Source organism: Camelus ferus, chromosome 8 (assembly GCF_009834535.1).
Source record: "Camelus ferus isolate YT-003-E chromosome 8, BCGSAC_Cfer_1.0, whole genome shotgun sequence".
Lineage (NCBI taxonomy): Eukaryota > Metazoa > Chordata > Mammalia > Artiodactyla > Camelidae > Camelus > Camelus ferus.
Genome location: NC_045703.1, coordinates 69,366,570 through 69,383,677, shown reverse-complemented (window position 1 = coordinate 69,383,677; position 17,108 = coordinate 69,366,570). Strand labels below are relative to the sequence as shown.

The window sequence follows — 17,108 nt, the reverse complement described above, 5'->3', positions numbered from 1 at the left end:
CATTACCAGATATAAATAATGAGAAGATACAGGTCTCTTTTAGAGTCACCCCACCCACCTTAATATTCTGATTAAATTTTACTGAATGATAATTGAAACCTTAACTCCAATACTGAAATAGAAACAAAGTATCTATATAATCACACATACACATGTAGACACACACATTATACACAAATATGAGAATTTGGGTTGGCACAAAATCCCTATAAGTCTTTTCCCTGTGATTTTTCCAAGCCCAAATTTTACTACATTCAAAAGAGGTTAATATTTGTGTGTGATTATGTGCATGTGCACACACACACAGGCATACACACACATAAAGTAACATAATACAAATTAGCTGATTACAGTTGCTTAAATAAAAGGACTTCCATGAGCAATACAAAGAGTATTTTACTTCATTGATTTTTTTAAGCAGGACAATTATAGATTTGGTCTTATGACGGAGAAAGATTTTATCTTAAGAGAGTTACTTCCCTGTATTTAAATCAAGAGATTAGTCTAATTGAGAAAACAATCCTATAGAAAGACCTCTGATCAACAAGATCAAGAAAGCTGTTAACTGCTGGATGAAAATCTATGAAAATACAAAGCCATTCTCAAAGGTAGGAAAGGCAAATATCAAGTTCCCCCGAAGAGGAAATTCAAACCTCGAGTGGTAGGCAATAGCTTGGTGAAGAAACATGAGGTATGATTCACATAAAAATTAGTTCAGAACCTGTGCCTGTGGAAAGACACACTTGAAATCACACCCACAGGAATGCCTCCACATTCCAGGGCAAAAGGGATTCTCAAGGAAAATACATTCATAAAAGGAAAGCTCCTGTTGAAATATCATAAAGCACTCAAGGAAACAAAACAGCCAAGAGAAAAGGGCAGATTCAAACTTAACACACCTGGAACTAGACATAATAGAAAAATGTGAAAGACACTTTAAATAAATATATTTTAAATATATAATCCAACAAAGACAGCAAGAGAAACCACAAAGGAAGAAAAAGTCCTAATGAGAAAAGAATAGGCAGATCTTTTAAAGAAACAAGAATAAATTTTAGAATTGATACTCACTGAAAGTGAATTTTAAAAAAAAATCAGCACAGAAGTTAACCAGCAGATCAAACCTCACTGAAGAAAGTGAATGATTCAATTTAAAGATAGATTTAAGGAAATCATGTGGAATGAAACACAGTGGATTAAGGAGACAGAATAAGATAGAAATAAGAAAAGAGGAACTAAGAGATATAGTTACAGTGAGTAAGTCCAATTTGTATTTAATAGGAACTCCAGAGTTTTCAAATTTAAATCAGATTGAATCCTAAACAGGATAAATGCTTAAAATTCACACCTAGGTAAAGATATGAATAATAATTTTCAAAACAACAATGTAGAATTTTAGAGTCAGTGATGTCTCATTGGTACTTGGGATCGCCACAACACGAAGATATTTAGCTATGTAGATTGATCACCTCAAGGCCATTTTAAAGGTAAAATTTACTATTTGTTTATATAATTGTAAATAGACAAGTCGGAAGAAAACCCAGAAGTGTCAGTGAACTGCAGTCACTGAAATACATGGAAATTTATAAACTGACAAAAATTTTGTAGAGCCTCTCATTTAAAAAACTGTCTGCAAAAATTATTTTAACCAGATAAAGTATCAAATGCTAATCATATAGTGAAAGGATTAAGAATTTATGAGATACAGAAGAGAAAGTGATTTGAAGACTTGATCTGTACTCTTTAGACATGTTCAATTACTTTGTTGAATAGCAATATGTTCTAGTCAATGAATTTCTTAGGGCTAGAGTCCATACCATCCAGTCTACAGAGCCCACCACTGTCCCTCACTCTTTATCAGGTACTCAGTTTCTTTACGAGTAGATGAATCACTGTTACCTAGGCATTGGTGAGATCACACTATTTCTCTGTAATTGACTACAGCCCAATAATGGACAAAACTAAACTGAACTCAGCTGCTTTTAAACAGAATCTGTACAAGAGTATCTGACACAATGTCTCCCAAAATGCTATGAAATTACCCATGAAGATACAGGATAAAGAGGAAAACTCAATATGCAACTGAAAACCAGGTATAATAATGAATGCACAGGCAGAAATAAAAGGAATTTCTACAGAAAATGAGGCCAATGGAACAGGATTGCAAAACTAGGATTTATGGTCAGCTCACATTTTGCAACCAGAGGCACCCATCCTAAAGTTGGCAGTTTTTTTTTTTTTTTTAAATCCCACCTATACTTTCTGACCACTCAGAAACATAAGATCAGGGACAAAATCTGTTTCAGGGGTTGGGGGAGGGGGGTAATGGGTGTGGACTAGGCCACTATCCTGCTGCTGTAGAGTACTTGCTTTTTAAGATAAAGTGTGATCCTTTCCATTCTCATCCCCATAAATATCACTCCCATATCCATTCACAGCCAACTCTCAGAAAACAACTGAAGAGGAGTAGAGACAGAGACCTCTGGCAGCACTCTGCACTGCATCCTGGAAAGTGGTGTGCCCCACAAGCAAAACACTATAGGTAAGGGCAGAGAAAAACACAGCTGGGTACGAGCACGTTTCCAGGATTGTAGGTATTTGCTTACTGTATCTATCTCAGTGTTAGAAGTCATAGAAGATTCCCTTTTATGCCAACAGAACAGGACCAGTTGAAGCATGTTCATACCAGACACTAGGCGTTGGCTGGGAGCTTGGCAGTCCACTTAAGCATACCTGAGAAGGAGAGCTCACCTATCCCCAGGCAGAGAATAAAGGAGGTCAAGCACAACCACATGTTCTAAGTCTTACCAAACTCTAATTCTAGTCTGAGGTAAAACTGAAAATTAGCAAACAGTAATATACAGGTTTTACAAATGTCCTGGATCAAAAAGAAAACTAAATATCATTTTACAGATTTAGATGTTGATGAAGCCCTTTTAAATTCACTACTTTAGTAATCAGTGATTTTTAGAAATGGGCATGTTCAAAGTCTCAAGAAGACAAATCTTTATGAAAGAAGACCAGAAATCCATGTGATGAAATGAGATTTTTACCCTTAGGGAATAATCAAACATATATGCAAGATATAATATATACAAAATGTACAATGATGTTGTTAACAGTATTGCTTCTATTAGCAAAATATTGAAGAAAAGCATTAATATCTAAGGAAAATATTACTATCCAACAATAGGGAATTGGTTAAATTATGGAACATTCTAGAGAATCCCCAAATGAATTTTAAAGTGCATATTTGAGTTATGACTTATAATTACTTGAAAAAAGTATGAATTATGAGTAAAATGTCTTCTAAAACTTGCATATATACATAGATTTGCATATGAGAGAAAAAAGGTTCCAAAAAGTTAACATTAATAATTTAATAGAGGCTACATCAGGGTTGTAAGATAATGGTTGATTCATATTTTTAAATTTTTGCTTATCTGGGTTACAAAATACAGATGAAAAATCAGAACATTCTTTATGATAAACGTATTTGTACAATAATTTTAAACTGGTATGTATATTAATATGAGTGAACAAATGAGCAATATAAATATTGGCAAGATCAACCATAGCAGTGGAATTAAAATTTGAACCTGAGGTAGCAGTAGATAAGTTGATACTAAAAAAAATAGAAAATATGAAAAAGCTCTCCTAGAAGTTTTAAAATAATAAATAAAGAGACAAAAGTATTAATGGAGACAACAATAGAAATGACAGGATAAAATACAAGTTTATAATAAATACATGATATTTGTTCTAAGAAAGAATTAAAAAGTAACAAAAATAATACCAAAGATATTAGAGAAGAAAACTTTCCTCACTTGAGAAAAAGTTTCAAGTAAGTAGATAGAATAAGTTTTCTATATTAAAGACTCAATAAAAACAAAAAATAAACATGAAAGCAATTTCTAGGTATACACAAACAGTGCAATTACCCAGGCTGTCAAATAAGATAAACAAACAAGCAAACAAAAACAGATCAAAGGAACAAAAATCAGATTGGTCTTAATTTCTCAGCAGTCATACATTGGAATACATTAATGTTAACATTTTTTAGAGATTTGGAGGGGAACAGTTGTAATTTAAGACTGTTAATTTGAATCAAATGTGTTTCATGTTTGAAAGTTGAAAAATTATATTTTCAAGATATTCGAGGATTCAGAAATATTCAACCCATGTACCTGTTTCTTATAAAATTCCCTAAACATATATAAACAGAGCAAGATGACTCTAAGAACTCAAGAAAGGGAAATTTGTGGCTTGAACGTTTTATGGGTTTTCCTTTATTCAGACTGGAACACAATTTTGGAAATTCTGTAGGACTTTTTCTTGTAAGAGATATGTATTAGACTGAAGGCAGGGATTGGTTTTATCATGATTCTGTAGACTATCTTTGTCCATTTTTATACTTCTCTCAATAGCAAGAAATGTATTTCATATTTAATAAAACTTTTTCTTAACATCTGTTGCTATTCTCCAAAAATAAACAATACATTCACAACGGCAAATTCACGCACGTGGTTGGCATAATAGCTTAAGATTTGCTTAAGGGGAAGCCACATATTCCTTGCCAAAGCAAAGTTACACAGCGACACACATATTGGCACATATCTCTTCCAAAGGCCTTGAGTAATGACCACTGAAAATTTTAAAATGCATATAAACTATGGTTGTCTTTTTTGTTGTTGCTGTTATTAAAGCTGAGAAAACTATTCATTATTAATACTCCTGGGGCAGTTATGTCCATTATTAATCTCCTTTCCTAATTAGGTCCTTGAATGTTCCTTTGGGTTCTTCCAAAATCATCATATGAAACACAACTTTAGCAAACTAAAAAACAGGCACGTAGAAGACAGCCTGTACTAAAATTGGTTATCTTGGGATGAATATTGTCGTATGTATACATTTTATCCATTTTCAAAATTTTCTAAAAGAAAACTAAAATAATCATCTACTACTTTTAAACTAGGAAAAAAGTTAGATAATCTAAGAATAAGGGTACACAAATTTCATATACCACATAATGACAAAATTTTTACAAGGTATCGTATATACTATTATTTTAACTGTGCAAAGAAAGATAAGACCGAAATACTTAAAAAAAAGGTCAACAGTTGGATTCAGTGAATGGTGGAAAGATGAATGATTCATTTATTCCTTCTACTTTTCAATATTTTCTTATTTTATAAGATAAACATGTATATATTTTGTATTGAGAATAAAATTTTATAAGAAAAATAAGGATAAAAATTTACATTTTTACATGAGTTCAACCTATTATTCTAGCAGCATTAATTTTGCATAGAACTTTCAAAGTCAGGATAACCTTCTTTTGATAAAGGTAAAATGTAACTTCCTGAAATTGTTGCCTCAAATATGTATTAAAATTGATATGATTATTCACTAATACTTTATTTAGATTTTACCTGAAAGAAAAGGAAAAACTAATATAACTGCAGGAGGTTGAACATTTACTAAATATCTAGAAGCCTCAAATATAGACACTGACCATTCTCAATTAAAAACATCAAACAAACATTGAGTTTATTTTTAACTATCATACCATCAATCTGATTCCATTTGTCATCTGTCAAACAACTTTTGATCTTTAATGTGCTTCAATAAAGAGAAAGAATATGTGACAAGTGATAAGACAGAAAAGGAACCATTCATTAAATTACTAATTGGAACAGAAATGGAACTTCTCCCTCTGGTAGACAAAGAAAAGTCATCAAAGGCCAACTTGTGTCCCCAAACAAAACTGTCTGTAAAGCAGCAACACAGATTTTTAGCTTTAAGATTAGAGTACTGATACTCCTGAGGTGGACTTCTGAGTACTGATACATCTATCACTGGGAGGGTGGCAGCAGTCCCACTTCTGCATGGGATGCTGACAGGAAGTTTTAGCTGTGGCACTCCTGCACTACCGAGGTTGCTCCTACTTTTCAACAGCAGGGGTTGTGCAACTTGAAAAGCAGGAGTGATTTGTTTTTCTTCTAGATGTCAGTTGACTGAGATATGAAACTTATAGCATTGCTTGTTTCCCTGGGGTCCCTAGTAATGTGAATCGTCTTTAGCCGATGCCTACCAAATCACTGTCACATAGCAGTGGTCGACCTTTCTTTTCAATCTACACACTTTCCAGGAGTTATAAATCAGTTGACTTTCAAGCTCGATGAGATGGCATATGCCCTAGTTTGAAGAACAGATGGAGGCTTGGGGGGAAAATTGTTTCTGCAGGCTTGCTACAAGCAGCAGTGCTCCATAAAAGTGAACCATTCACACTAATTTCTCACATAAATTACACAGGCAGCAGGAGGCACCAGCCCATTCAGCAGAAAATCTTTCTTCAAGCTTTCAGAGGTCATCTAACCAATTTAAATTAAAGTTATTTTTGATTCCTGCTGTATTTTTATGCCGTACACTTTTAACACATAGCAATTTACATCATATAAAAGAACGGCATTAATTGTGTAGGCAGTCCCCTCCTCCAAAAAAAAAAAAAAAAAAGAAAAAAACAACAGAACAGCACATTAATTGCCAGAGGATTTTTTTCCCCAAGACTTCTAGAATAAGATCTGTCTATTAATTAATCACAGAGGAATTAACAGAGGAAATGTGGCAGCTCTCTTCTTGTACAAAAATCAGGTAAATTGTCACTCCTCTTGTAAAATTTGCCTTACAAATTCTACTAAGGCCTGTTATCCAGATTCAAGTTTTGGCAGTTATCAAAAGAAACAGAAGCCCAGGATAATTCCAAGAGTACATTCATTCTTCTTCATGTGAAACAAATTATTCAACTCAAATAAATTTGCCTACAAAATTTCAAAAATCAGTATCGATTTTGCCTGAGGGGATAATAGATATTGCATTAGTTTTTCGAACCCTTAAGAAATTGAAGGCATCAAAGGACTAAATTATTAATCAAATTTATAGAATTTTGGCAATGATATACTGAAGGTTAATGGATTAGGTATCATATCACAGTGTGACTTACTTTAAAATGCAGTAGTATTGACAGATAATAAGCTATCATAGTTTGGGGATGATTTTAATTGTAACAAAATTAGTGAACATTTTAATAATAATTATATTCAATAAATGTTTTTCCTAGTAGGAAATTATCATTTATGTCAGTGAAAACAGTCACACTGACAGAGCTTTTTATAGTTCATGAATGCCAATGCCTCTAAGAACTGAAAAAAAGCAGAACATACCAGAGAAGAAATTCTGAATTGAGTTATATATGAATATTAGCATCTGGGAGGTCAACAGAGAATTGTTGTTCAGCCACCATCAACAGACATTTTTAAAACAAATTTTAGCATCCAATTAATTTATGTACAGCATTTTCTTTACTAGGATGTTCAGATTGGACATATGTTTTTAGCCATTTAGAAAGAAAAATAAACTTGTCATTTTGAAATTTAAGAAATTTAAGAAATCAGTAATAATGGGGAAAGCATTACATATAATCTAAGCATTTTGAAGACTTGGTCTGTACAGCTGATTTCTAACCAGTATCCGTTCTTTGAAGTATTTCATGAACATCTCAATATATAGTTATTTTAGTAACTATAAAACAAACTTTCCTAGAGCTCCCAATTAAAAAGGGCCACATCAATCACTCTGTACCTGGTCATCACAGATGGGGTGGGGGGGCCTAGAAAGTGAGAGGAATGGTCACAGTGCCTAGATAAATCAAACTTAGGGGTAACTAGTCCCAGGATGTTTTACATTCATTCAACACACATCACTGGGCACCAACTCTGTGCCAGATACTGTTCCAGGCACTGCACTGAGATAAAGGAGTCAACAAACTAGGAATACAGACAAAGTCCCTGCCTCAGAAGACTTCTGGATATGCCATTTTTATTAATAAAATATTGATATTGACTCTTTTGTAGGTCTTTACGTGGCTTTTACTTTCTCTCATCTTTTTTATTATATGCTAAATTTCTGTATTTTATAGTTCTTTGTAAAACAACTTAAAATCTTTTAGTATTAAAATGCAGTATAAATACATAAATGAATTCATATATAACTCACTGGTTAAAAAATAGAAAAGTGTGTCTTTACCTTATTAGTGTTAATTTATGAATTAAATTTTTAATTGAAAAACAATGTTGTGTGATTCAAGTTTTAATCAAGTAACTGTACAATTAATGATATTAACCTCACAGGTGTATGCATCAGTGGTGAAACTATATACATCTCCAATAGGCCAGTGAGGGAAATAATGCATTTGGCAGTGAGGAGAGACCACCAGGTACAGGGACAGGCCACTTACCTATACCTGCCTATGTGTATCAGAGGCACATAGTTCTGGCTTCATTAATTTTATTTCAACGTAACTAGCTATTAAAGATGATTTACATACCAAATAAAGGATAAGAAAACAAGAAAGCAGAAATACCCCAGGCAGCTAAGCTACTCTGGACAATGCCACCACAACATTACCAGATGAAGAGTTATAAGGTTCTGAGAGAGGGGAATTTGAGGCAAAGTACAAGTCCATTTTGAGCATTTCCCGTTATGAGACAGTTTGGAGGTTTGCTGTTTTACTCGCCATCTATAATAGGGTTTGTATTATATCCTGATTTGGCTAGACAGTTATAGGGTGTCTGTTTCTTATTCAAACCTTTCTAGTACCTGGACCATCCTTAAGCATGTTCATTAGAAATCAGAAATAGTGGAAAACAAGACTCTCTTAAGTGCATACCAGTGCATGTCACATTCTGTCACGTAGCATGGAAAAAAGATTTCTACTAATATTTACTGCATCAGAATGTCTATAAAGTAAGGAAATTTAGAGACATCTTAGTGTAGTTGTAGCTGTTTCCATATAATTTTATCAAAATAAGGCAATGGTTTATAATATCATATAGTTTTTTTTTTTTTTAAAAATCCAATGTGACTATTACAGTTTTCTCCAACTCTTTCTCCCAAGGTCTATACTGGATACTGTAAAATAGTATTCTCATACTATTCTAAAACAGTATCTTGAGATTAGAATTTATAATAAAAGTGATTTCACAGTGCACCTGTAATTAATATTTTGCTCCTCATTGAGTGTGTAGCAAGGACTGTTTCAAGTCTTTCTGAGTGATTACTCGAAATGATTTCAGATTCCTGCCCAAAATGGAGAACTAGAATGGACTCCTGGCTCCTTCTACAAAATCAGCCTGGGACATCTAAGGGGAAATATGGATTCTGGGAAGTAAACAAAAAGAGGAAAAGGAGGAGGAAGAAAGGGAGGAAGGAAGAAGAGAAGGGGAAGAAGGGGAGGAACGGGGGAAGGGGAGGAGGAAGGAGGGAGAGGACCACCCCTGAGGAGACCTGAAGGCTGTCAGTCTCATGGATGGAGGACGCTGGCAGCAGACAGCAGTTCACAGAAAAGCGGAGTAAACTCCCATGTCATTTATATTCCCCTGTGACTAGTGCTTTAATGCCTGGCTTTGATGCAATTTAAAGCTTCTCTACACCAAAGGACCATCTTCTACACTTATGTCTGTGTCACTCCTTCTTTAAGCAGCAGAAGGGGAGACAACGTGCGGAATGTCTTGCAAGTTTGTATGACATTTCTTTTCTCTCCAGAAGGTCCTTTAGGCAGAGCCCCACCCCACCCTGCACTATGCTTATAAAGGCATATGATCATACCACAAAAGTACAGGAGACTGAACAATGGAAATTTTAGGTGTGGAAACTCAAACACAGTTTTTAAATGTCCACAGTTCATGCTGATTATCTGCTCTGTAATTTACTCAGAATGGTTAGTGCTTGTTCACTTCTGTTGCCTGTACTTTGGATATTGAAGATATCAGCAACAGACTAAACCATGTTTCTGGAATGTTAGTAGAGTCAAGAAAATGCACTAAAAGAAGCAGATTGAATGTTTAGAGCAATTAGTATGCTTTGTAATGGATTCAATACCATTGATAATAAAGAATTCTTAAACTATATTTAGAATGCATATTTAAAAATAAAAAAGGTATGTCAGAGCTTGCCTGGTAGATTTCATATTCCAGATCAGAGCTATTCATCTTTCATAGGTCATTAACTTGCCACCAGTAAGTATATAGAAAATTTCACTGCAAATATTTTGCAAAACCCTTTTTCATATTTACTAAGGAATGTATGATAAGCACAACCATGACAAAAATGCATACATCAGTCCAATTTTCCCACTTTAATAATAATTCTTACATAGCTGTAGTCTTGTCTCTGGCTAGCAGGTTCAGGCATCTATTTTTAACTGCCATGAACTTAATCTAGAGCAGCACAGTCTAATATGGTAACCATGTGGCTATTTAAATTAAAATTAATTAGAATTAAAAATTTAGTTCCTCAGTCTCGCTGGGGACATTTCAAGTGCTTAATGGCCACATATGGCTACTTGTACCATATTAGACAGTGCAGATGCCGAACATTTCCATCACTGCAGAAAGTTGCACTAGACAGTGCTCAGATCTTCAGCAACACCACAAGGAACACACAAAACCACAGGGATTACAGCATTTGGTCTGCCTGTTGTTTTGACATGTGGAACAAATGACCACTTCATGTGCACTAAGCTACGATGGCAGTTCAGATGTGGGTTGAGCAATCTAAACTTGCAAAGACATTTACCTGTCTCTAACTCTTACTTCTATGTTCTGACTTTAGTGGGCCATTTATTAGATATTACCATAGAGTGCCTTTGTTATTTCAAGAGTACATGGTGATTTCTAATAGAGCTTTGATCGGGTCAGCTAATCCAGGACAAATAGAGGGGGGATTTGAGGTTTTGGGTAGGGGTCATCTCTCAGCAACTTCACAGATTGGAATGAATGAGCCTGAGATGTCCGGAAAGCCTTTATCACAGCTCAAGGCAGTGACTCAGCCTTTCAGTCACAGGCCTCCCGAAATTCTGATAAAAAGAAGTAGATCTTGCCACTTAATCATACCCACCATTTCAGGTACTTATCACTGTCCTTGGAGTCCCAGGGGTGTCACAAGGAGTGACAGGGGAGAGAGGACAAGTGTTATCCTGGGAATCACAGCTGCCCAGGGACCTTCAGGGAGGACTCGGCTAGCCCATGAAATAAGAGGTTCACTTGACCAGGGCTCATGCACTCTGTTCACACACAGGGAAGTACAGTATGGGCTCTGGGTGTTTGGTTAGTTTGTTTTTTGTGGTATACATGGGGAGCCCGGCTTCCTTCAATATCCAAGGCCCCTTCTTCAGAAACGTCATCCTAAAAGAAGTCCTCTGGTCTTACCAAGTACCAGTCCTTCCCCACAGAACGTGCACCAAGGCATAAACATGAATATATCGAGAGATGGTTCACAAGCCTATGCTTAATAATCTTAGTGTTTTACCTTCAACGTTACAGCAGTACAACTGAAATGTGGTTTGTAAAGCTTTAGAAGATAGAGGTCTATGGGTTATAGGATAAGATGTTTCTTTAAATGTAGGCTATTATCCTAGCAGAGGCAGCAAATAAATTGCTTCCTCTTTATTCTGACTTTTTAGCTTGCTGAATCAGTACAATAGTCAATAGTAGCTTAAAAGAATTAATATAGCTATAAAAAAGAAAAGCAGTTTATATCCCTTCTGACTGTTGGATTATCAAAGATAAAGCAAAATGATTCATTGTGTATTTTTGTAACTTTCAAGACGATTTTTTCTAGTCTCTTGACACTTAAAAGTTACTCATAAGATTACTTGAACAGGCAAAAACTAATCTATGAATTCTTTTCATTGACACAATTTTTATGTGCTATAATTACTTAAAACACAAAAAATATGGCATATTCTTTTACTCAAAAGAAATCAAGTTCTTAAGAACCTCCACTATGTTGTCTTGCATGAATCAGTACGTAGACAAACACAAAATCCATATAACTAATCAAATATAAGGAAAGCCCCAAATTAAAGTTTTTTAAGACTAAAATATCTAAATTAGCTATACTTGTTATAAATTTTTTCATTATTCACATTTTCACATAACAAATTCAAAACTTAATAGAGACGATTAAAAACAAGATAATAATGTTCTCTTCCTGCTAAAAAAATTATGACAAAATTTGATAAAAAGGCCACCTTCAGATTTCTATTACCAATATAATTTGTAATAATTCTAAATTCAATAACTGGGTATCATGTGACTACTCAAGATGTTTGATAATTATATGACAACATTTAATGACATACTAGAAATAACACAATTCTTTTAATTTTTCCATAAAAGGAGGAAAAGGTTAATTTTAACAAACATTTCTAAGCTATTTACTTTGATGAATTCTTCACTTCGATCACTTTTACTTTTTATTGTAAATGTATTTGTTACTAATTACAAACAATCCTGACATTCACCTTCGGACACTACTGTGGGACCTTTTTTATTAAATGGATCAACTGGTAGATTTAAAACAGCATTCGGCAAAAACCTTTTGTGTTCCTTAACCTGATGTGATACTCACACATGCACAACTGCTTTTCTATCTTTAGGCAGAGAAGCCCTTTTAGCTGATAAATATCACCCAAAGTAAAGTCCTTGATAACAAAAATAATTAAATAGCAGAAGCTGGTTGGAGATCAGCTTTCATTTTTCAAATTAAATGTAAAAGCCTTCTCCAGTTAAAAGATTGGCAAGTTTTTACAAATAACATCAGTGAGCCTTTTAGAAAGAAACACAGCCACATTAGAATGGAGTCATTAGGCAATACATTTATTTTGAAGCCAATTAACCTTTTGTCAGAAAAATGTCGGTGCTGTAATGGTTTCAGAGGCGGAGGTCAGCCTCTAACAGGGCATGTATGACAGCCACTGCACCGGCCGACGCGTGCTGCAGACAGAGAGGAGAGGGCAGCCGTGAGAACCCGCCTGCTTTCGTATTCCACTCTGCATTTCCAGGGAGCAGACAATCTTGACCTATCCATTTAGGTAATTAAAGCTTCCATTTGGAAGTGTCCTGCAGGAAGGTGAAATCTGGGGGAGATGAATGGCTGTTGTTCTCTGTATCCAGCCACCAGTTCCATCATCTGATGGACTGCCTGAAACAAGCTGGGATGCCAGGCTCTCATAAAAATAAGAGATGAATTGGGCAGCAGACAATTCTCTGAGGCAAAGCAACTCTGTCATTTTTTTTTTTTTTTTGCAGGCTATAATTTAATTGTTAGTCAAGGTGGACGGATGACATGGGGGGCTTCCTTTAAGAGCTTACCCACCATCTTCCATTCACTGAGAAATCACTCCAGCTTATTTACTTATCAGCCAAGTTTGGCATTGGGAGATGTCACTTCCACAGTGAGCACAGCTGGTTCCCCCAGCTGTGCCCTGACTTACCTTCCACGCTATTTTGTTCCCTTTCGAATCATGTTCAAGGGCAACTGGGAAGTCTCCTCGCTCATAAAATTTTCGAAATGCTGTAGGCTTGGTTGGTCTTTCTTTAAAAGCTCCTGCAGTTGGAGGGCCTCTCACCTTCCAGGAAAAAAAAAAATAGAAATCAGACTTTAAAACATACTGAAAAATGCACAGTGAAAAGACTATTTTTTTTTTAAGTTTCATTTTGTATAAAATGTTCTGGAAGACAAACCGAATTATCTTAATAATGGACAACAGAAATCTCACTAACACAAACATTTGAAGAAAATTATTTTCTAATCACTATTAAGGATTTACTTTACTTCAAGCTACTTTACAAAGCATTCCTAGAAAATGTCACTTAAAAATATCACTTTATAAAGAAGAAAAGCCTGAACTTTTGTTTAAGGAAAACATTTTAATAGAACCAACTAAGTTCAGAGTGTTAAAACTTTAAAGATTCCTAATAATCACAGATTCTAGTCTCAGGTCCGATATACTTTGTGGAATGCTGAAGAAATAAATTTAAAATTTCTCCTTTAAATCTTTCTATATAAATAAAATAATAGGATATGTTTTCAGGTTATGAATATTAACAACAAAGCCATTAAAATGTGATGTAATATTAAGTAATGATAAATGAGAGAGTTTAAAAGAAAAATGGTGGTCTACCCTGTGTGTATAGCATACATTTGATAATATGAATTTATGAGAAAAAAACTAGAAGAGATTATATGAGAATCTTTCCTCTGCCAAATTGAGATTTTTATCAAAGAAGAAATATTGCATATTGAGTTATTCACATTGAGTATAATTTTTAAATCTGCATTATTTACATATGAACTAATTCATCACCTTACAAAATTCAAAATGATTAGTGAACTTTTCAGAAAATTATAGTCCACTGTGTTGTTCCTTACATATAGTCTAAATGTGATTGTCTTTACTGCTTGTAAAAAGAAGTATATATTAGTCATTTATTAGTTTAATAAAACATAATTATTTGTTAATTACTAACATAGACAAGATAGCAAATAATTTACCTAATATTTTAATATTTTAAGTTATTTGATATCATGTTAATTTTTAGTATCTGTGTGAAAACCTTTAATTTTAATGAAGTATATATAAAATATATCTAATATAACAGATAGTGACAATTCATTTTACCTGAAGCACATATAAAGACTAATGTCAGAAATTGAGTGGGATATTAAGAAATATGTTATTAAGATGATTAAATGCTGAAGTGGAAATGAAGAGTGAGGTAACACAAAGGCATTTATTAGAGTTTAGAATGTTCTTCATTACATAGCACATTACTCCCAGCATATGATTACATAAGTAACAGATAACACTGGGCGGTGGGGAAGCAAGATATCCCTCTTACTTGCTGAAGATTTGACATTTGTTTTGGTATTAGAACCATTAGTCACTGTTTTCAGCCAAATTCATTCAGTTGTTAAATAACCATATGTGTATGACAGCTACTTTGTGCAGAGCTCTGAGCTGGATGCTATATATAAAGGAGAACATTGTCAACACAATTAGTATAATGGAAACTGTAGAGATATCATTTCTGGACTTCTGCAATTCATAGAACATTAAATTTTGAATCACAATTTTGGGAACCAATAAAGAATTAACAACTTATTTTGCCAAGAAGTTACATTAAAAACATTACTATCTACCATCATGTCACCATTTTAACACCTCCAAAAGACTGGTAGAACACAGGCTAAAGAAAGAAAATTTAGCCAGCAAGCATGCGTATGTGTGTGTGTGTATTATTATACAGTATTGACTACAGGTCAACAGATGCCTCATTTTTTATGTTTTTGAAAAATTAACTTTTAAATACATATATATATATATACTATACTATATATATATAATGGAATATTATTCTGTCATAAAAAGAAGGAAGTCCCGCCATTTGGAATGACATGGATGGACCTTGAGGACATTATGCTAAGTGAAATAAGTCAGACAGAAAAAGACAAATACTGTGTGATATCATTTTTTTTGGTGAAATCTAAAATAATTGAACTCACAGAAACAGAGAGTAGAATTGTGTTTGCCAGGGACTGGCGGTGTGCGGTATCTACTGATCGTCTTTTTTCATTTGTTTTACAAGCTTCTTGATTATTGGTGTGCTAATTGATTTTTTATTGAAATCTGGACATTGGTATATTATGAGACTCTAGGTCTTAAACCTTCTGTTTTAGCTGGTTTATTCTGACATCTCTCTAGGAGGAATGCAGTAGGGGGCACCACCGCATTCCTACCAGGCTGGGGCAGAAGTCCTAGTACTCCATCGGCCTCTGTTAAACCATGTGGAGGGAGCACCTCATTGATACTGGGTGATGATGGGAGTTTCAGCACCACTGGCCTCCACTGTCACCTCTCTGACAGGGAAGGGTAGCAATGCCTCATTATTGCTCCCCACACTGACAACACAGATGGAGTAGCCTCCTTGCTGCTGGGCAATGGTGAAGTCCCCCCCATGAGGCATCCTTGGACCCCATCACAACGGAAAGGAAAAGATCCTCATTATTGCTGGCTGGAGTGGAGGACCAAGCCCCCCCTATATGTTCTCCACTGACACTGGGTGTTGGGGGCCTCTTTACTATTCCATTAGAGATCAAAGACAAGTCTTCATTTTAAAAATTCAGCTGCAATAATTATTTAGATCTTTTGTCTGCTCAACATCTGCTAACCATCCTTTTCAGTTTCTCTAGATGCCCAGTTATTACTTATGCTGTTGACAGCAAGCATCTCGTTTGTTTAGCTGACCTAAAATTTGTTTGAGATTATCTGTATTTCTCCCTTTTCTTTGTATTTATCTTACATTTGGTTTCTCTTTTTCCTTCTGTCTCTTATCCTAAATATACCCCAATCTTTCAGATCCTGAACTCAAACCTTTAATTGTCCAAACTTTTCAAAGAATGAACACATTTCTAAGATACCAAAAAGGCGTTTTATAAATTGTAATAGATAATTTATACTTCCTCTTCCTTCCCATAAATTTTCTTGGGCTGTCTACAGAAATCATTCAATACCTACAGTTCCATGAAGTCTTTATTTACTTTTACAAAATTGTCCGTATTAATATGTAATAAACTCAACAATGACAACACTTTCTTGAGTATCTGTAAGCCTCTGTTTTTATATTTCTGCCATTTACTTCTTTTTAAGCACTATATTCTTTTGAATTCTGCTATAGATCCATTCCAAATTAACTGCTGGAATCTCAAAAGTTGTGATTTATAAAACTGACTAGAATATTATCACTTAGACCCTTTAGTGCAACAGGGACAATACCTAATTTTATGCAGATGCTCTATCACTATGTCCCTAAATAGTACTTTTTTCTGTTCCAAATACATATGTACCCACTTAAACCTGATAGAAGGACATACTATTTTTTATATTCTACACATAATTCATTCCAGAATTCCAACTAATTCTAAAAATATGTATATGAAAAATCAAGTGAAATATAATTAACCTCTGGAAAGGTAATAAAGATTATTACTGGAAATCACACAGATGGATATAGCTTAACTAAAGAACTTTAAAAATTGAAAATACTGCTAAGAATCCTTATGTAAGTCTCATATTTGTACAAGAAGAGCTACTGTAAATTTTATTTCATGTTTTAAGGATTTTATCCCAATTTATGATAAATAATATAGAGCAAATAAGGAAACATACATCAAACTAGATTTGTGGGGAAATGCAATTTAGATTT

At 34.3% G+C, this 17,108-nt stretch overlaps 1 protein-coding gene across 2 annotated transcripts in view; it reads right to left on the bottom strand.

Moving 5' to 3' along the window:
- Positions 1-17,108, bottom strand: part of PACRG (parkin coregulated) — a 448,475-nt gene that overhangs the window by 378,869 nt on the left and 52,498 nt on the right. For both annotated transcript variants that reach the window (XM_032485313.1, XM_032485314.1), the window contains exon 2: positions 13,337-13,471. In XM_032485313.1, coding sequence (XP_032341204.1) covers positions 13,337-13,471 — 135 coding nt within the window. The remainder of the gene's footprint in view (positions 1-13,336; positions 13,472-17,108) is intronic.